The 20,500-nt window shown below is 34.9% G+C and overlaps 1 protein-coding gene across 1 annotated transcript in view; it reads left to right on the top strand.

Annotated features, from left to right (window-relative positions):
* The window catches only part of VWA3A (von Willebrand factor A domain containing 3A), a 43,299-nt gene that overhangs the window by 6,936 nt on the left and 15,863 nt on the right, over positions 1–20,500 (top strand). Inside the window, exons 10-31 of the mRNA XM_084536616.1 lie at positions 588–696; positions 1,338–1,403; positions 1,866–1,991; positions 3,403–3,541; positions 3,631–3,734; positions 3,975–4,055; positions 5,918–6,012; positions 7,485–7,604; positions 8,487–8,561; positions 9,257–9,401; positions 10,386–10,584; positions 11,001–11,071; positions 12,016–12,174; positions 12,957–13,047; positions 14,154–14,264; positions 14,739–14,836; positions 14,984–15,136; positions 15,851–15,959; positions 17,263–17,407; positions 17,833–17,977; positions 19,021–19,172; positions 20,304–20,430. Of these exons, the coding sequence (XP_084392742.1) occupies positions 588–696; positions 1,338–1,403; positions 1,866–1,991; positions 3,403–3,541; positions 3,631–3,734; positions 3,975–4,055; positions 5,918–6,012; positions 7,485–7,604; positions 8,487–8,561; positions 9,257–9,401; positions 10,386–10,584; positions 11,001–11,071; positions 12,016–12,174; positions 12,957–13,047; positions 14,154–14,264; positions 14,739–14,836; positions 14,984–15,136; positions 15,851–15,959; positions 17,263–17,407; positions 17,833–17,977; positions 19,021–19,172; positions 20,304–20,430 (2,620 nt within the window). The remainder of the gene's footprint in view (positions 1–587; positions 697–1,337; positions 1,404–1,865; positions 1,992–3,402; positions 3,542–3,630; positions 3,735–3,974; positions 4,056–5,917; positions 6,013–7,484; positions 7,605–8,486; positions 8,562–9,256; positions 9,402–10,385; positions 10,585–11,000; positions 11,072–12,015; positions 12,175–12,956; positions 13,048–14,153; positions 14,265–14,738; positions 14,837–14,983; positions 15,137–15,850; positions 15,960–17,262; positions 17,408–17,832; positions 17,978–19,020; positions 19,173–20,303; positions 20,431–20,500) is intronic.

Genomic DNA, 20,500 nt, shown 5'->3' with positions numbered 1-20,500 from the left:
TGAACAAAAAGCAGAAGTTTATAGTATGTACAAGTGAAAATTTCAGTAATTTCTGTCCCTGGCAGAAATGTAGCTGGAAGGAAAGCCTTTTATGAGCCATGGAGAGCCACCAAAATTCCAGGAATGAAAGCTGTGGGGGTCAGTAAATTCTAATCACAAAGCAAAAGTTTTGCTTTATTTGGTGCCTTTGGAAAGCAGTGGACATACACTTAAGTAAATACACTTGAACATCTGTGTTGAAGACTTTTCTATTCAAGTTTGTTGAAGGGGCAAAAACATAATTCCTGATTTTTAGCTTCCATGGCTAGCAATGAACAACTTAGAACTCACTTCATCCACAGGTCATTATGAAGCAAAACAGAATCCTAGTGCTCTTATTAACATTCAGACTTTCAGGACAGACTCAAACTCCAGTAGTTGTACCTCAGTAATTGTTGAAAGGGGAAGGGGAGGTCAAATTTCTTTCTCCTTAATGTTGTCTTCCCTTTCTTCTACAGTATGGCCTTTCCCCCCACACTGTTTGATTGCTGTCATTGCTAAGATCTTTTTCTTTTTTTCCTCCTTGTTTATTTATTTATCAACATCAGCACTGATCAGCCTTTGGAAATACTGGCTGACTATGCTCAGCAATGTATGCTGGGGAGAAAACTTCTGGCTCATGTTGTTATATATGATTGCAGCAGTCCTGCTGCTCTTGTAAGTAATTGTGTTGATACTCACTTCCTCCAGTGTCCTTTCATTTATTTCCTATCCAGCTGCAATGTCTTCTCTCATATACTTTGTGGAGATGCTAAACTACTCATTAAAGACTTCCTGATGTAGAGTTGTATTTTCTTCAGAGCAGATTTGCACAAATGAAGTAACTTGTTTGGAGCATCTGTTTATTCATCTTGGTTCATACAAAACCATGATGTGGAAAAACAGCATACAATTTAGAAGTAAATGTGGGCAGGGGAAGCAGAGCCTAATATTTATACTTCTTGACTTCAGTGATATACTTTTGATCTGACTAGCACAAGCAGGCCTTCACAGGAAGTAACTGGCATTTTAATGCAATGAATAAACTTATTAATAAACACACTGAATGAAATTGCCCCTTATTACCTGTTTTGTAAATGTCTTTACTGAGTTTTTCAGCCATGCTCTTAAAGTAGAAGTGAAAACATCTCCTGTTTTAAAAAACAATGGAAACATCTTACTTCTTTGGCTTTCTCGCTACATGTATCTTAAAAGATTTCTTCTCTATCTCTAGTTGAGAATTGAATACTAACAACCCACGTTATCAAAAGAGATTACCAAATTGGAGTAATTATTTTTCTTCCTATTTATATATGTAGGCAGTTCTAAAGAACCTTGCAGAACATGTAAGAGGCCGTTATCATTGCTACTCTTCAAAGGGAGAGGTAGGTGACAGCCAGAGAGGTAAAGGATTTTTCTCCCATCTATTTGATGATTCTTTACTCTTAGAAGGTAAACTACTTATCATCTTCATAGAAGTTTATGGCAATACCTGGTTCTAAAGTTCTTGGTCTGACAAGTGCTGAGGATGTGGTCAATAAACCTGTGGTTAATTCTTTCTGTGACTAAAAATGTTTTTGTAAATTGCAAATATTTCTCACTGACTCAAAGCTGATGAATAAGATTAAACTAGTGATGAATTTATTGTACACTGACTCAAAACAATAATCAAATTATATATTTTTTTGAATAACTTCTATATGTAGTGTGTTGGGTACATTTATGTTCTATTCTTCAATGCCAGGCAGTCTTATATGAATGCATATCCATCAAATAAGAAAGCTGTGCTTAGCTGGTATTTGAATAGCAGTTAACTTATTTTCTCCCCCTTTTTTTCATATATACAGATTTCTGATAGTAGTGATCTTTATCTGCTACTTCAAGAATGCCAGAAGGCTAAGGATCTGCTCAAGAGTATCAAACAAAATTTTCAAAGGCAAATTGGTGGCTCACTTACCAGTAGAATAGCAGATGTATGTGTATATATTTTGTTTTCAAATGTACTTTGAAGTATTAGAGGTAGAATTTCTTAGCATTCACAATATTAAAAAAAAATGAATGTGATTACTTGGATATTGTGATAAGAAAAGCCTGGATATTATATTTTGGCCATCCATTGGAAGAGCAAAATAAGGCCAAAACTAGCAAAGGAGCCATTTTGCTAGATGTTCTCCAAAATGTCTTTTCTTCAATAAAATAAATTCAAAGTGCTCTTGATGAACTTTGGATGAGAAAGTAAAAGAATCTCCTGTGATTTTTCCTCTTTTTATGGAGTGTTTGGTGAATTTCTAGTTCTGCTTTGTTTTGATAGGTTATTTATTTGTATTTTTCTTTGACCCTGTGCAGATGGTCTTAAATGGAAATATGCATCTCTCTTTTGCCTTACTCTCATCTTTGCACATCCGTAAGCCTCGAATTTTAGAAATTTGCTGAGTTCACATATGATTGACAATCTTTCATGCTAGAAATTTGGCAGCACTGTTCTACAAATCTATGGCTGTGGAGGAATTTTTATATCAACAAAATAGTCTGTATCACTACTCTGTCACTACTGTGTGAAAGCAATTGTGTGAAGTGGACGTTTACTTTTAAATAGGGAGTGAAATTTTCCATCAGGTGCCCTTGTATGTCTCTATGCCTCCAGGTTGGAGGCATACGTGTCATCTGTGAATAATATTTCTAGCTCTGTTCCCTCTCATCCTGCCTTTTGGGTGTATATAGTGAAAGTGCATAGACTTATCTCTCTTCCAACCTCATAATTACTAAAGACCATATAGACTAAACAGGGAACAGAAGTTATCTAGAAAAAACTTAGAAGGTCCTATATCCCCAAATAAAAGCACATCATTTCAGAAACTTACTAGTCAAGCCTTCTGTATGAAAAAGCATCTCCACAAACTTCCATCCACTCATAAAAGCAAGGTCTCTTACCCATTTTTAAGTAAGAGTTATAATGTCTCACAGGAGTTTGTTGACTTGTTTCCATTGGTGTGAATGGAAGTAGAATGTGTTTCATTTTGACTCTATGCTTGGATGAGTAGGAAATGGAGAATGATTTGGTGTGTGTACAACGAAGATCTTTTTCTGCCTTGTCTTAGAGAAACAACTGGCTATTTTCCAGCCAGTACATACGACCATGATGTTTTCATTTCCCCTGCTGATTTTTGCATTGTGGCCAATACAGTCAATTTAATGGAGCACTGTTCCACAAAACCTATTTGTTGGAGAACCAATGGTAGCAATTTTTGAAGTATTTTGATTATTGAAATCTCAGCACTCCAGTGAGCATAAGTAAAACAAATATTCTATGCTGGATATTTAGGATTAAGGTGGAGAAAAAAGTATACTAAAACTTGTAAGAGTTTTTCTTAAAATCCATTTTAGGTTTCCACAGAATTTGCAAATACAGCAACTTCCAGCTTCCTACCAAAGCCTCCAAAGCATGAAGGACCATTAGTTATTCAAACACCATGCTTCCTGGCCAAAACTTCAACAGACTGGTTAAAGACAAATGGATTGAAAGGTAGCACAGAAAGGAAAGCTTAACAGGTATGAAACAGGAATTAAAGATGGAAAACATGTTTTATTTAATGTCTTTGTTCCTTGCTATAGCTAAGAAGTTAAACCTTTATCAAGTTTTGGCTCCCAATGCTTTCTCTCCTGTGGAAGAATTTGTACCAATTCTTCAAAAAACAGTATCATCAACTCTGCATGAGGCAAGTGATGGGGACCTGTTTCTTCTTCTTTTTTTTTTTTTTTTCCTTTGTACTGCTACATTTTTCCAACTAAATTGGTGCTTTATGAGATAACGAAATCCTGCAGGCTTTAACTGAAATTGGAGTTGTGTATTCAAACCAGATGCTTATATTATTCTCAAAAATAACCCAGGAAGGAATTCCATGCTAGTGCAGCCTATAGGTTTCTGTAAACATGTAAAATATTATTTATCTTTCTAGAAAGTGATGATGCAGTTTGAATGGCATGATGGAACTGTGAAAAATATCCATGTTGACCTGCCAGTATTATACAACTATCAGGTGAGTTGTCTGTAGTGACATGGCTTCAGCAGGGCTGGATTACTATCTAATTATTTCATGTGAATTTTCATGATACATAAGTACTGCAGGGATTCACATGCAGACAGCTGTCCATGCGAGTCTGCAGCCATCTGGCTGGATTTGGGACCTAGCTTGATGTGGTAGTGAGGAAGAAGGGTAAGTGAGAGAAGAAGTTCATCAGTGAACTCATAATTTATTTATTACTCATAAATATAGCAACGTGCATTTTGTGATTTGTGTATAAGGGTGTATTTACATTATTTTACCCATACCGTATATATGAATCTTTTAACCTGTACATTGAAAGGATATAGTGGAATAGAGGACTCTTCCTTGCTTTAACAAAACTATCCCATTTTATCTTAGTTTAATCATTAAAAAATAAATTTCTATTTTATCTCTTTGGAGGTCAAACAAGTCTTATGAAAAAGAATGGCTAATTGTTACTGGCTAGGCCACGAAGGACTCGAGGCATACAAGAAGAGCATTCTAGGAAGTACTGTAGCAGCAAGTGTGGATGATTGTTACATGAAATAAAAGTTGTTGCATGGTATGAAAAATTATGCACAAAGGCATTTATAGCGGCAAACAAGATTTAATCAGGAATTTCCCTGTTCTTATTGAATTCACCAGTGACACCATGTACAGCACTGTTTGTGAAGCTCTCTTCTAAAGCTTCCCTCTAGAATGACACCAAATATTTAATTACTGATTGCGTTGCCTCAGGTTAGAGCAGCTCTTTATTCCAAAAGGTGTTCTTCATTTGTGTTAAGCACAACTGGAATTGTGTTCAGTCTGAAGAACAGATAAGATTGATGTCTAAGACAATGCTCTAACATGTCTTCTTACTATTTTCCTTCTGCCTCCTTCCAGCTGCATTACACATTGTTTTCCGACATCCCTCACATTCACCTTAAGTTTCTGAACTGGCTGCACAAACTTATCCAGTTTTGCATTTGCCTTCAGCCTGGTTGGCAGTTGTCAGACTTTCTTCAAGAGGATACCAAGGCCGTTACTAGAGTTTTCTGTTCAAGCTTGTATATGAATTAAGAACATTATTAGGTTAGGGAGTTTTAGATTTAGATTAGGATTTTTAGATATTTGCCACTGACAATATTACTGTATAGGTAGTCTTAAAACTACTGTCATGCCAGGAGAACTTTTACACTGTATGGGATATTGAAGATCTTTGAGTACTCCTGTGAGTGTGGAAGAAGTGGAGATTATATATACAGGTAACACAGTGAAGGCAGATGGAATTCTTACAGGCAGTAGTGATTCTTGAGCATTTCCTCCTTGGTAAGAATGCAGAGTATCAGAGAGTAGAAGTTTAATGAAATAGAAGCTGCCTGGGGATATTGGTAGTCAAGATGTTATATAGTGGTTTGTTCTTTTCTCTTTGCTCTCTTCCATACTACTCTGCTGAGGAAGGGCTATGAGAATGCTGCCAGGCAGGACAAATATTCCTTTAAAAGGGAGGAGGGATAAGAAATCTGTAGAACTCCATTTTGTGGTCTGACTGTAAAGTCTAACTGGCTGACATGAAAGCAGCATCTGATTTTTTGATTCCTGGTAGATATTCGTATTTTGTGCACCAAAACAGTGCTATGTTGTAGTTGTTTTCTGAATTTCATGTCCTTTTCTAGATTGACTTGACCTCATGCATGTAGTGCATGCATATGCTTGAAAAGTTCATACTCTGTAGAGTTTGGTTAAACTGCCCTAATGTCTTCAAATTGATATTGTGTTAAAGAATTATATGTTTTTAGTTGAAATGATCTGTTAACAAACTACTTAAAATGCTGTTGAAGAAATCGTAAGCTTTCTATATTTATTCACAGAAACTCCTTGCCAAAATGGTAAGAATCTATGAAAAACGAATCAACTGGCTGTCCGTTGCTAGCAGAAGAATATGGGGAAGTGTTTATGAAAAGAGGTATGGTATTCTGACAGTTGTATTCTGTATATTGGTGATAATTCTCATTTGTCAACCTTTCCTTTTTGTGTAAGTGAGCACTCAGGAATGCAGGGCAGAAAAAAATCATATGCAGAAGTGGTAATTGCAGATACAACCAGTGCAAGCAATCCATGTTTGACAACTGATGCTGATACTCTTGTATTTAATAATGTAGTGAATTTACTGAATCCAATGATTGTCAGTTAAGAAAACTGTGCAATTTCCAAGAAACAGGATGAGGCTCTTAAATTTGAGTTATCTAGGGACATCTTCTGTCTTAAATCACGCACATGTACAAACAGAAACTGCTGTTTCTGGACAAATGTAGTTTTTACATCAGGTTTCAACCCATGCTATTAGTATTTATACCAGAGTATTTCTTCACATCCTCTTATGGATTCTTATCAGAAAATGAATTTCAACTTACCAAATACCTTCTGCCTCCACCACTTAGTAAGGTGCATTCAAGTGCCAGATGACAAATGTCAGTGTAGATATACCAATTAAAAAAAAAAAAAAAAAAAAAGTTTTCTCTGAATGTGTTTTGAGATCTGTACCTAACTTTGTTTGAGGATCATCCTCAATAATAATAACAACATTTATTTACATTGTGTCTGAGTCTTTACCAGAGGTCTCCCATCCAACATCAGTTGCATAAATGCTCTTATTGTTTGGTTTACAAACTTTGAATATGAAATTTCGGACAAGATAGCTGAGGCCTCTGTTACTAGAGATCTCCTCATTCATTCATTAAGGACTGAATTAGCCCTTCTGGTCCATCTGGTGATTATATTGTGTTGGGAACTCTTGTCCCGCTGACTGTCTATCACATCTGTGATTCTTTTCATAACCACTGCTCCAAAGGTATCTCCTGTCTGTTAACACTGACCATCCTGCATTGTGTTTACAAGCACAATCTCATATGTGACCATACTGAAGGTGATCATCATTAACACTTTTCTTCAAAATAGGTAACGTGTACCAGATAACATCAATCAGTCGATACCTGAGCAGCCTGTCTATCATGGAATTACTGGGAGAAAACATTCCATTTATCTTTGGAATGATATTATATGTTTGTTGAATGATGGTTGGAGAAAGAAAAATGAACTATCCAACAACTCTTCTTGTTGGATAACACCCACATGTTTCAGCCATGTTCTGGATATTCAATTACAGAGAAGAAAGAGGAGCTGTTCAGGGTTCAACAGCCAATATAGCACTACATGCGCCAGTACCCTGATTACTGTACAGCTTAAGGAAGACAGATTTTTTTGTTATTGTTTTTAAAAAAAACTCACCTGATGTTCTGCAGGTTATTTTTTCTTACATAGATCATCTTTATTTTTATACATAGCTAGAAGATGCTTTTCTTGGTGAGCTAAAGAGTGCAGTGAAGATTTAAAAAATGTAATTAAGTTCTTTTGACAAATAACATGTTTCTTACACAGGGTGGTTATACTTGTTGATATATCAGCGACAAACTCTATGTACATCATCCATATCCAACATTATTTGCGACTTTTACTTGAGGAACAAATGTCAGATAAGGATTACTTCAATATTATAGCGTAAGCAGCTACTTAAGACTATCTTTTAAAATACTTTGCAATGAAAGAAGGATGCTGATAGACTCATTACTAATGGGCATGTTTTAGATTACTGGTAGTATTTCAGATTTTATGATGAAGTAATTGCGAGAAGAACACTGATATAACTTTATTGAATAGATTTATGGACCAGATGTACAGAGACCAAATTAGTAATTAAAAATCATTTGTGGGGGGTGGGGGGGCACGGAAACTGATTGAATCAAATTCTCTTTCTGTTATTTTGTTCATAACAACAGTATCAATTCACATGGCAGAAACTTTTACTGGATGAGGGTTTTGGAAGTGTCTCAGTATTACTGAGAGTGCCCTTTAAATTTTACAGTAACTCCAACACTTCTTTACTGTTTAATAGTACTAAAAATCCATACTCATGTTGGTAGTGAGAAATATATGGCACAACTGCTGAACAGCAGCTGGGCAGGTTCCTGAATAACAGGTAAAAAAGAGACAACAACTCGTGGAGTTCCAAATTTGGTAGGAGAGGAGAGCAGAGTCATGAAGGCAGCGTCTCAGTGTTACTGGTTTGGGGTATTGGGGGTGTTTGGTTTTGTGGGTGTTCTTTTTTTTTTTTTTTTTTTTTTTAATTGCAAGCCTTTCTGTCTTCTTCTGAACTTTTACTAGCTCATTAGCATCCTGTTCAAGAAAGAAAAATGCAATCTGGCCTGCTGCTTTGAAATTCTGACAACCCCTGAGTGATGGATAAATTGGAATAACTAAATGATTTGAAACAGAAAATTTTACCTCTTAATAACCCAAACCATTATTATTTTTTTTTTAAGAATTCATTCAATCCTTTTCTTTGTTCTATGAAAATTAATTGCTATTATATTTCTGTAAAAGATTTGGGAGTGACATTGTGCCTTGGCAGCTGGAACTAGTTCCTTCTCAACCAGAAAACTTACAAAAAGCTTGGAGGTAGGATGAAATAACTTTCTTATACTTCTGAATTAAGTGAACATAGATATCATAAAACAGATGTAACAGAGAAACATAATTAATTGGTATTGCAAACAGTTTAGAAAATTGTCATGTTTACCATATCACAAAAATAATTTGACATGAACTGTTCTACAGTGATTGTTTATGATGGTTTGTTGTGAAAGCAGTGTCATAAAGTTCAGTATGTCCTAGTGACTTTGTATTTCATGTGTATCCAGAATACGTATGTACATGACTAGAGAAGTTTTTAAGAAATGCACAGGTTACATGAAGAATTTAAAACTATTTCAAATTCAGTTGAGATCTGGAATTTAAACCATGTTTTTCCCCTCATACACTGGAACCAAATCCCACATTTCTCTGTGGAATTATATCTTCAGTGATTTCATTATACATCTGTGGTTTTCTTTTATTCCTGTCAGTTCTTCTCTTACATTTTGTCTTCATCTCTGTGCTTCGAATCTTATCTTAAAAACTACTTTGTCATGGTTGCAATACAGAAACTAGAACAAGTGATTTGGATCCTTGTATAATCTGGTTTTACTGGATGTCATTGTCAAAAATTTCAGACTCCAGAGCAGTGTTAGTAAAGATTCTTAGTTTTCTTACTGCTTTATGCAGAAACAAAAGCTTTTCTAGATTAATTCTTTGAACTGTAAACTTATTCTTAGGTGGGTGTTGAGCTTGCAATGCAGAGGGAGTAGAAATTTCATGAGTGCTCTCAGGCAAGCTGTTGAAGTAGACTTCAAATATAAAGATAAACACAAATCACAAGGACTTTACCTCTTGACTACTGGAATACCTGATCAGGAAACAGTGAGTATCATCACAGGTTTTACAGCTCTTCTGAAAGTTCCTATCAGAATTAATCTCAACTGTATTTATCTTTTTTTTTCTTTTTTTTTTTGGCTACTTACTATAGCTTGTTGGTGGAATACTTCTTTACTTATCTAAGCCAGCACAAATGTTGGTATCTCAGACCCTTCTTTCTGCAGTCACTATTTATGTGTTGGAGGTAGTAACTATTAATAGTATGTGAATCAGAAAACTCTAGAAGTGTTTTTAAGCTCTTTGTCTCACTCCAGCTGTGGCTATCATTTCACTGCATATTTCTTAATTTGAAGAAGCCCACTCAGATTTTTGTATTATATCATTTCCTTATGATAAAATGGTATAAAAGTCACAGATAATTTTACAGTGAAATTTCATAGTACACTATATAGAAACAGCTTCTATTTTTAATAACAATAGTCAGCTGTTTGGTTGTATTTTCACAGTGTGTGTACTCTGTTGCTGTTGAGCCACTTGCACTGCCTAGAACTTCGGAACTCAGAGTAGTCCAATTGGCTTAACTATGTGTGTCTTGCCTGTCTTGCCTTTGTTACTAAACTTCTGGAAATTCTGGGCAAACACAAGAAATTGTTAAAAGCCTATGGAGAAAACAAGAGAATGACAGATGCATACAGAAAGTCCAAATGAATAATTTCCATCCCTACTTCTTTGCTACAGTGCATGGGTAGCTTGAAGACCATCACCTTGTGGTTTTGATTCTTATAACTACCCCAACTCAATTCTTGGCTGCAGCAGTGCAGTTGGTGTTGTCACTAGTAATAACAGCATTAGCTTTTGCGTATATACATGATTTAAGGATGCATTCAGCTACTCAGGGTGTATTCCTGCACTGAATTGCACATGCTGGGCACTGTTTGTTCATCAGTTCAGAAAACAGTGGAGTAGATGGAAGCTCATCTGAGGTACAGAGTTGCTACTGATTTTTATTTATTTTTTTTTGCTTTGCAGCACTTAATCAGTACCTATATGGCTGAGGCTTGCAGAGGTTTTGATTTGCAGCTTCATGTCTGTCTGTTCAGTGTAATGGAAGATGTTGACTCCAGTGGGATTATTCCAGCCCGCTATGCTAACCCAACTGAAACTGCCATCGCTTTTAAAGAAATAGTACATGCAGCCAATGGGAGATTTCATTGGTTTGGAGAAGCAGGTATGTGAAAAAGAAAGCCAGCACTTAGTTCTTTTTCATTAAGCAAATAATATACGTTAATGTATTTTCCCCCAAACAAGTTGTTTAGTTTTTAGGATGTGATAATACTACAGTAGTATTGAGATATAAACAGGTCTTAGTTTGATTAAGGCTTTTAGCTGTCTTGCAGAATATTATAATGCATCATTAATGCAGGAATTTGTTTTTTTCTATTAAAATTCACTATTTTCTGCTAGATATTTTAAGGTATACAATTAAAATGTATTTACTAATGTAGTAGGTCCAAACTGCCTGGACCTACTGGAAAAGAAGGCTTTCTGGTTCTTTTCATTGATATTTGACATGTTCTACAAATTGTTGTATACTTTATATATATAACATTTTAAAATGCTGATTAGCATATATTTGGTTATCAGGTATTTTTGAAAGTGATGATATCACTGTTATTGTGTCTGAAATTGAAAAAGCAAACAACTACTCCCAAAAGGTATGAATTATATATCTTTTTAAATTCTGTTTTTCTTTAGAAAAAAAATCCACAGTGTTCGTGTAGCTGTCATTGCAGAAGATTGGACAAAATGAAAACCCTTGTAAGATGGGGAGGAATGCTCTAGAATGTGAGAATTGTCACTGTAGAGCAAACATGGAGTAGAAAGCAGTTATACAGTAGCACTGCAGTGAATGATGTTGGACTGTCTGTGGTTTCCTAGCAAATACAAGGAGTTTACGACTGAAGCAATTCTCATCTTTGTGGCTAGCCCTATGATGAGTTCTTCTCAAGTAGAATTAATTGTTCATTTACTCCTACAAAGCACAGCAGAGGGAGTGTTATTGCGTTATTGGCACAAAAGTGTACTAAAGGTGTAGAACTAGACAACCTCTCTCAATATTAAATGTACTTTTTCTAAAGTTATCCAACAAATTTGCTGAGGTGGTGCAGCCAGACTGGCATTATGACAGCTGTTTCTTATAAAAGTGTGATGAGAAAGGTATACACAGTGAGATTATCTGTCCAGAGGTCATAGCAATTTGTTGAATGCAAGTCTGAGACAAAAATCTGTTGTTGTTTTGTTTGGTTCTGTTTTTAAAGAAAAGTCAATGGATACTTAATAGGATATTGACATATTTGATATTATAGTTTAATAGTTGAATGTATTAGGTTCATCTTCCTCCTATTTGTTCTGGTTTTGATGCATATAGCATTGCATTTTCTATTAGAATGTTTGCTCAGACCACAGAGGTTTTTCCTCCTGTGTGTTTGAGCAAACACAGTACAAAGAAGTTAGAGGCGTTAAGCATTACCAGATTAGTACTTTTTCTATTTGTATTATTTACTATAAAAATAATAAATACAGGGTGTCTGTCCTTGAAATGTCATTTACTTAAATTTCATGTATATGAATTACTGAACAGTGTGAACTTCCATTTCAGTGTGCATTCTTAGTGGAATCCTTAAAGCAACGTTCAGGAAATCAGTCTGCTAACCCATTTGTACCAGAAGCAAGCTCAAGCATGCTTGTGACAAAAGAGAAAAGAAAGCCACAGAAGCTGCTATCTCCAAAACCCACAGCTCTGAGCCTGGCTAGAATGGTTTGAAATTCTTCAAAGTCTTATTTTTAAGATTGTCTGTTTTAATTAATGACTCTACCCAGCTCATGCTGGTCTTTGTGAAAGAAGTGCTTAAGCTGAAAATTTGAAGGAAGTAAAAACAGTACAGTGATACTACTCTGAATTTACATTTTAATTTGCATTCAAGGTGCTACATAAACAGACAAGTACATCTTAATAAATCCTGCTAATTAAATAGAATTGTAGTAATTAAACAATACTGTAGTATCTACAATTATCTAAATAATTCCTCCTCTGACCTTAAAAAATTAGTGTTTAATACAAGCAAAGGCAAAGCAGAAATGTGTTTTACCAAGTTACTTTTATTTAGCAAGACCTTCTAGGAAGTACTGAATTTTGTGGTATCCCGTTCATGTATACATGAGACAGCTGCAGTTGAGTAGTGTGTCTTTGGCCACACAGAGAGGTAATAAAAAGCAAGAAATAGGATTTGGGATTTGTTTCCTGCTCCCTGTGCTTATTTCCATTGAGTTATACTACTTCTGAGACCCTTGGGCTTTGCTGATGCTTTCCTCATTAATTTTGACAGCGTACATGTACATGTATGTATCTGTTTTGAGAGAGTGGGCAAATCTGGCCAGTGCTTACCACTTGGGAGTGTAAATTACTACTGACTAGTCAGAAGAGACAGAATGAAACAAGAATTAGAATTAATTATGAAGGATAGTTCCAGTTTTTAATAATTTATGTAATTACGATATGGTTGAAATACTTTTTATTTTTTATTATCTATGCTTATGTAGTATATTAAAGAAAACCACAGTGCAGAGAAATCTTCTTCCATAAGAGTATTGGCATGGCGTCCTACTAGTGCAAAAGCAGAAATTCCACCAGGTCTGTATGGATTAGGAGCTTTTTGTCTTTAGTTTGTTTGGGTTTTGCTTAGAAGAAAGTATTAAATTAGAATTGAGATATTTTATTTTAAACTTTTAGAAACATTAGCAATTTTAACCTGTAGTCAGAGTGACAGGAGACATTGGAGTTGTTTTTGAAATAATTCTGTATGAGTTTTAGTTGTAATGTATCTAGATTACATATAGGTTGGGAGAGGAAGGAACAGTGCCCACATACATAACTATTTCCAGGTTCTTTGATTGAATGTTCATCCTGTAGCAGGAAATGTGTGTGTGGCAGAAAGTAGAGCCTCCCTTTTGTCATAACTTTGAAGACAATTAAAACCTCACTTATCTTGGTTTTTAATTCACACTCCATTCTTATCAAAGGCTCAACAATTCAGAGATTTATGTTACTAGTTCAATATATAATATTTCTGTTAGTATTGTTGTAGCCAATTGTTCTTAATATGCTGCTCTCTTTATGATCCAGCAATGAAAGAAAACTCCAACACAAACATCAGGTTATCCTCAGTGCTCTCTCTTGCAGCTACTACTGGTGTATAGAACAGTTCTTAAATTTATTCCAGTCACTGTTGGTTAATTAAAGTCCAATTCCTTCCTCCCCTATTTTTATAATTTTCCCACTCTTTGTTCTTTGCATCTTTGTTAACATCTGCAGAGGTGTTTTTCTTGTTGTTTGTTTTGTTTTTAAATTTTGCACTAAATTTGGGCCTTGATATCTATTGATTCATTCCTAAACAGCAGTGTTTACAAATCTGGATTCATATTTGCGTATGAGCTACTGTGTGCAACGACGACTGGCTTTTCTAATACATACTATACTTCTTCTGAGCCCCTAATCTTTTCAGGTTATACCATGTGACATTCCTCCTGATGCTAATTTATAAGTTGTAAAGGTTACGGTTCCATTTGTATGAAATGAGCATGACTAGTTCTATAATATGGATTTTTCTTGACCAGTATCTAAGAAAATTAAGTATGTATAATTGTGGCAATAGGAAGTTATGAACTGAAGAACTGGGTTACATGTCAGTTTTACACTTTGCTAAATTAAATGAGAATTTGTATTTTTTTTATTTGTAGTACAAACAATAAAAAAATGGCCTCAGACTGAGAATAAAAGAAAATATAAATCAAGGAAACAGACAGAGTGTTCTGTGTCAGTATTCTATACTGATAAAGGAAGAAATGTGGGTATGTGTTACCATGATATTATTGGTGAAGCCTTTTTATTATCAGTCTTTGTATTATCAAACAGTTTGGATGCAAATTCACATATGATCAGTGAGCTTTAAATAGTGAATGGAATTGAGTTTCATTTATCAAATAGTAGTGAGTGTTTTAATCGTTTTTTGTAAAGTACTTTGAGATCTTCTGGTCAAAGATGTTTTAAGAAAAAATGCCACGAGTTAGGTGAATAGAAGATTTTACTTTTTAAGGTAATTTTTAAAGCTAAATGGCTTCTTTAGAAGTCACTTTTTTATAGAAACTTTCCATTTTTGTAAAATGAAAAACTGTGTGTGAAATAGTAGGTGTCTTTTTGTTTGGCTGTTTGTTTTGTTTTGTTTTACCAATATGTAACTTCAAAAGAGCTATGAAGTCATGTATGAAGGGCTATGAAGAGGTAACCTAAGGTTCCCAATACTACTTTGTTCATTTTCTTGCTAGGTACAGTATACCGAAAGTATCCAAAGACAATGTGCACAAGAAAGAGTGTTCCCTCTGTTACATTGCCAAAAAAAGAGGAAATCTGTTCAAGCAAAGAGGTATTTTGTTCCTTATCAATAAATAGCCATTTTAGAATTCTTAACATGAATTATTTGAACGTGTTAATTGTGATTATGTACAACATGTTATTTAAGCAGTTTTAATATTTACACAAAAACAATTGCTCCATTTGTTTTTCTTACAAGTGGCTGAATAAGTACAGTATTAAAAAACTTAAACTGGAGTTGCCCAGACTGATGTTTGGTCCAAGCTGTACTCACCGAAAGAAAATTGTGGAGTCTCTGCACAAGAAAGTATCAGCAAAATACTGCACTATCTTCCCTAGTGTAGAAGTCAATGTAAGTTTTGCAGATGTCATATACCTACATTGCTGAAATGTTTTATATTTGCTAAAGATAGTACATGATAATCAGTGTTTGTGGAATGCGAATGTAATGTGTGTTTTCCACTTTCCTCCATTATTTTCTGTTCTAAACCACCTTGCTAATAGAAGACTTTCTCTAGCTTTCTGTTCACCACAAAAATATTTAGTATATTTGAAATGCAAACTACATGGGATCTTTGGAATGTATGGCAACTCTTCTGCTCATCCAGCATGAATAATAATTTTAAAATTTCTTTGTACGTAAGGCTTTGGAATATCATGAGAGTGGAAACTAGGAAACTAATTGATATTGATTGGTTTGGTTTGTGCAATTACCAGAGAAACATAGCAAGTTAAGTCCAGGGTATTATTGGTCTATTATATCTACAAAAAATGTCAGAAGGAATGCAACATAAGCACCTGTCCAGCCATGTTATATAATTTTGTTGCTCGATGCAACTGGCTGAGATTAGAACTAGGCTTTCCTAATTTGGGTAAACCAGTTTTTTAGTAGTGACAGAGCCACAAAAATTTTCTTACACTATTTCATAGAGTTAAAGAGAAAAAAAAAAAAAAAAAAAAAGGCAAACAACTAATCACCCTGATTTCTGTTGCTGATACTGCATATATAGCCACAGAGCTCATACCTGTTGACGTAAGATGCTTTTGTACAAACTGAATTTTCCAGGGGGTTGTGAAACATCTGCAGGTTCAATCTAAAGAACTGGAAATCTACACTGAACAAATGGAGAAGGTGTTGCAACGCTATCTACAAAGAATACAGTGGCTTCTGTCAGGTAGTGCTGTGCATCTTTATTGTAAAACAGAATTTAAACATTTATAAAATCTTCTTGTCTACTATTTCAGTGAGGTTAATTCTGAATACATGTGGACCTCAAACATGAGGTTCAAAGAGCTATTGTGCCTATTCTGTGATTTGTAACTGCATAATTCTAAAATTCCATTTGTTTGCTTGTAGTTTCAAACTATGCACTGGAAACTAAGTTTTCTGTTTCTTTAAAAAATATATATTTTAGCAGTGAGCCTTTGTTTGTGGACAAAATATTAATGAAGTGTGAGCTTGACACACAGCTTTAAACAATAGATTTGAGTTATGCCAGCTGCCTCCTTTAACATGAGTTGTTAACCTCAAACCCAAATGTGGTAGGTTAAATGATGGTGCTAATTATTTAACCTTCTAATACATGTTTAATAACTTAATGTCGTAATTGCAAATCATTTCCTCTTGACTCCTTTGCACTAGAAGTCTTTGGCATTTAGTATCCAACACTAGGAGCAGGGCAAGACAAAGTATCTAACACAGGGTAGGCCAAAGTTAGCAAGTTCTTTAGTGCAGTTTATGACAGTTATCATAAAAAAGGTCTGTACACTGTAATTGCACAAGAAATGTAAAGGTAAAAGTAAGTTTATCATCAAAATAATTTAAGTTCTGTTTTGTTGTTATAATTAACTTATTATTTTGTTGAACTGTTTTTAAAAAGTATTTTTATGATGATAAAATAAGACTAAGAGAATTCAACACCTATGCAGTAGATATACATCCAGCTTGCAGTGAAATAATTATGGCTATGATGCAAAATTTTAATTTTTACACATTGTGTTCATGAATACAAGGTAGATGTCTGTAGTGTTAGAAGCTTTCCATCAACAGAAGAAACACAATCATGTACATACAAAAAATAGCTTTTTTGGTTCTTTTACTAAGAACACGCCATATTTAGAAGTTTAGCATCGCTGCTGGTGAAAAGTATTTTGATCCCTCTGTTGCTCATAAGTATGTTTGTTAGGAAATAGTTCATTTTTTTCTGTGTTGCAAAGTAGGAGCTACGCATTTTTAATGCAAGTTGTAACAATTGGCTAGTAATTAATGGTTGATAGTACTAGATTTGTAATAGCAGAAAACTTTTCTATCACTAACCCTTGAACTGCTTAGTTTCCACACAGGTTAGAATTTATTATGTAGAGGTGTGTCCAGAATAACTCCTAAAGACTGAAGGTTTTACTGTATGCTCAATAAAATCTTAATGTTCAACAAAATAAGCTTATGTAATGACACGACATTTGAATGATCTGGTGCAGGAAGCCGAAGATTGTTTGGTACCATTTTAGAAGCAAATGTCTGTGTTTTAATTGATACGTCTGGTTCCATGGACCCATATTTGCCACATATCACAAAAGAACTTGCATCCCTTATCTGGGAACAGCTGAGAAAAAATGAAGTCAGGTATGATAGACTACTGATACAGGCTGAAACCTGCACTACTTATTCTTATGTAATAAGATTATTTAGTAATTACTAAAAATACAGTACTGAAACACAGTATGTTAGTGCATAGTATGCACATGGCATAAATGATTTTTTTTTTGTTTTTCATTTTAAGCAGCTTGGAATTCTCAGCTCTAAGATTTGTGCCATGTTTGCCATAGGCTGATGCTGTTTAACGTTTGGGTTTAGCATTCCAATTGACTTTCTGTTGATGCAGAATGAGTTAAACTTTCTGACACTTTCTTATTCCAATAATAGGTTCTTGATTGTTTTTGGTTGTTTGTTTTTTGGTTTTGTTTCTGTTTCAAAACTAGCTTATCCAATGAGATTGATACTGATTGGTATTGATTAGGTTTAAATATTTTGGCCATTTTTCTCCTCAGGTTTAACCTGCTGAGATTTTCAGAAAATACAGAGAGCTGGAGGGAATATCTTGTAGAGGCAACTGATAAAACATGTCATGATGCTGTACAGTGGGTGTCCAAATTCCACGCTCATGGTAATACATGTATCCTTATGGCTTTACAGGTTAGTAAATTATATACTATAGTCTGGAGAAGAAAGAGTGTCTTGTGCTGATCATATGATTGATAATGTACTATAAAACATTTAGGTAAAACATACTATACAACACTTCTTGTATTCAAAACACCAAATGGATCTGGAATTAAGCCACTGTTCCTGCCCACAAGGCTCAAAAATACGACATTCATTGTTCATACTGAGTTTAGGAAAAATGTGAAATGTCAATAGTTTCATCAATCTTTGCATTTAAAGAGACATGGAGAGAAAAAATAGCTAATTCCTCAAAATGATGGTTATGTACAATTGTGGTTATGATATATTTGGTATGAATCAAACATGAATTTTAAAGAAGCAATGGTGGTTAGAATCAAATGAGCATTGAGTGTGATTCTTGGACTTCAGTAACAGGTGAAGGAACTTTTCTTCCATAAAAATTCTTGGTGTAGAAATTAACTAGTAATAACAATTTAAAACAGAGGCTGAAAGAACTTGCAATTTCATGAGATTTTAAATTTAAATCAGTAGAGAAATTGTGCCCTAAATGAGTGATTCTTGTTCTAGATACCTTTACAGAATCTTCATATAAATTTTCTGGAATTCTTGGCAAATCAAGTGCGGTAGAATTAGAAGACATGTTTATATTGCAGAAATGTCCACTGAGCTAATTATCATAGCAAGTTTTCATAATATAAAATGGCCGGGTTAGAGTGAGCCTGATTTTCAGACATTAAGCATCTTTTACTCCCACAACAGTTAACTGAATCTATTTACTTGAAGCTATTTAGCTTATTTAAAGGAGTCAGTTTTTGGTGGTGCCCTGCTTTTGTGATTAAAGTGCCTTATGCTACAAATTATCTACTTGTTTATTTTTACAAAGTTATATCCTTGATCTCTCATATTTGGTGAAAAGAAAAAGACAATACTAACTTTCATAATGAAGTGGTAAATATACAGCTGTCTTAAATCATTGGAATAGTGTTTTCATTTTAAAGAATTACTTTTCATATAAATGTTCTAATTATTTTAGCTTGTTTTCTGCTTTTCAGAAAGCTCTCAGTTTCCAAGACATAGAGGCACTGTATGTATTGACTGATGGAAAACCAGATACCAGTTGCAGTCTGATTTTGAAAGAAATTGAAAGTTTGAGAAAGAAACAAGATATTAAAATCCACACCATTTCATTTAGCTGTGCGGACAGGTATGTGATACTTGATCAAAACAATCATGTGATACAAGATCAAAACAATCATGAAAATTATTAGTTTATTTATTGTCAGAGGGCTGCATTCTCAGGGCATGCCATATGCTCAGTTCACTGAACAACAGGTTTGAGCTAGGCATTCATTCAGGTGGGAACTGGGCAAGCTGTTCTGACACAGGTAATTGCCACATGGCCTGTATCTCCCACAGCTTGTCCTTGAGAGAACCGCCTTCACACACATGGAGTTGTGATATGCATCCCTAGTCTGCAGCAGAAAAATAATAGACTAGGCTGAATTGGAATAAGGAGCACTGGGAAAGTGTTAGTGCCAGCCATGATGGAGTCTGGGTTGAAAATACATCGGTGATTACTCTTCTGGAGGGATCTTTGCATGGTCCAGAATTGGAGACCATGCAACAATACCACGAAGTGTGTGCTCTTCTACATTCACCTTCATGGTGGCTGTATGATGCAGGGAGCAGACAGCCAAACAGACCACTTCTACAAGGTACATTCCACCACCTCAAAATGCAGCAGTTGTTGCAGGTCTTAAAGAACTCAGCCGTTGTGGTCTTAAATTGAGACTATTATAATGCTAGTGCTTCAGGACTCTAGAAAGGACTCTAAAATGACACAGCAGTAAAAGTGTGTTATTTAGCATACTTGTAATAAGAATACAATAGCAACTGTATTAGCCATTGGACATGTTGGACAATGGCAAGCAATAGGGGCTTAGACAAGAGAACAAGTTATGGGGCATGCAAAAATGTTACTTCCCCTTATGGAGTCTCCCAGCTTTTGGCTTTCTTACCCTGTGTGAAATATTGCTGCCTTTTCCTTGCCAACCTGTTTTCTTTTTTTTTTTTGATTCTGTTATTACACTAAACCTCATGTTCAAAAATAACCTGTCTTTGGAGGTTATGATAACTAGGTAGAGTATATTCTTCATTAGCTCTTGAAGATTAGAAATGATACCGAAATATATAATCATGTCCTCCAAACTGCTTGTTTAGTTATCATACTTTTTGAGGAATGCTTAGAAATTGTTTTTTGTTTTTTTTTTTTTTAATTGTTGCTGCTTTCAGAGAAATAATTTTCATGAGTCACTTACTGCTTTGTTGTTAACAGAGAAGCTAATGAATTTCTGAAGAAGCTTGCGTCCCAAACAGGAGGGCGCTACCACTGCAGTTTTGGAGATGTGGATGGCCAACTAGCAGCACACCGAATGTTGATGGAGGGGTTTGATGATGAAGATGTATGTTAAGTGGTTTGGTTTTGTTAGGCTTGGTTTTGTTTCTCTCCAACTTAATCTTCATCTGTAGTAA

This window comes from Aythya ferina (assembly GCF_964211825.1).
Source record: "Aythya ferina genome assembly, chromosome: 15".
Lineage (NCBI taxonomy): Eukaryota > Metazoa > Chordata > Aves > Anseriformes > Anatidae > Aythya > Aythya ferina.
Note: the sequence above shows the minus strand (reverse complement) of the source record. Positions and strands in the feature narration are given on the sequence as shown.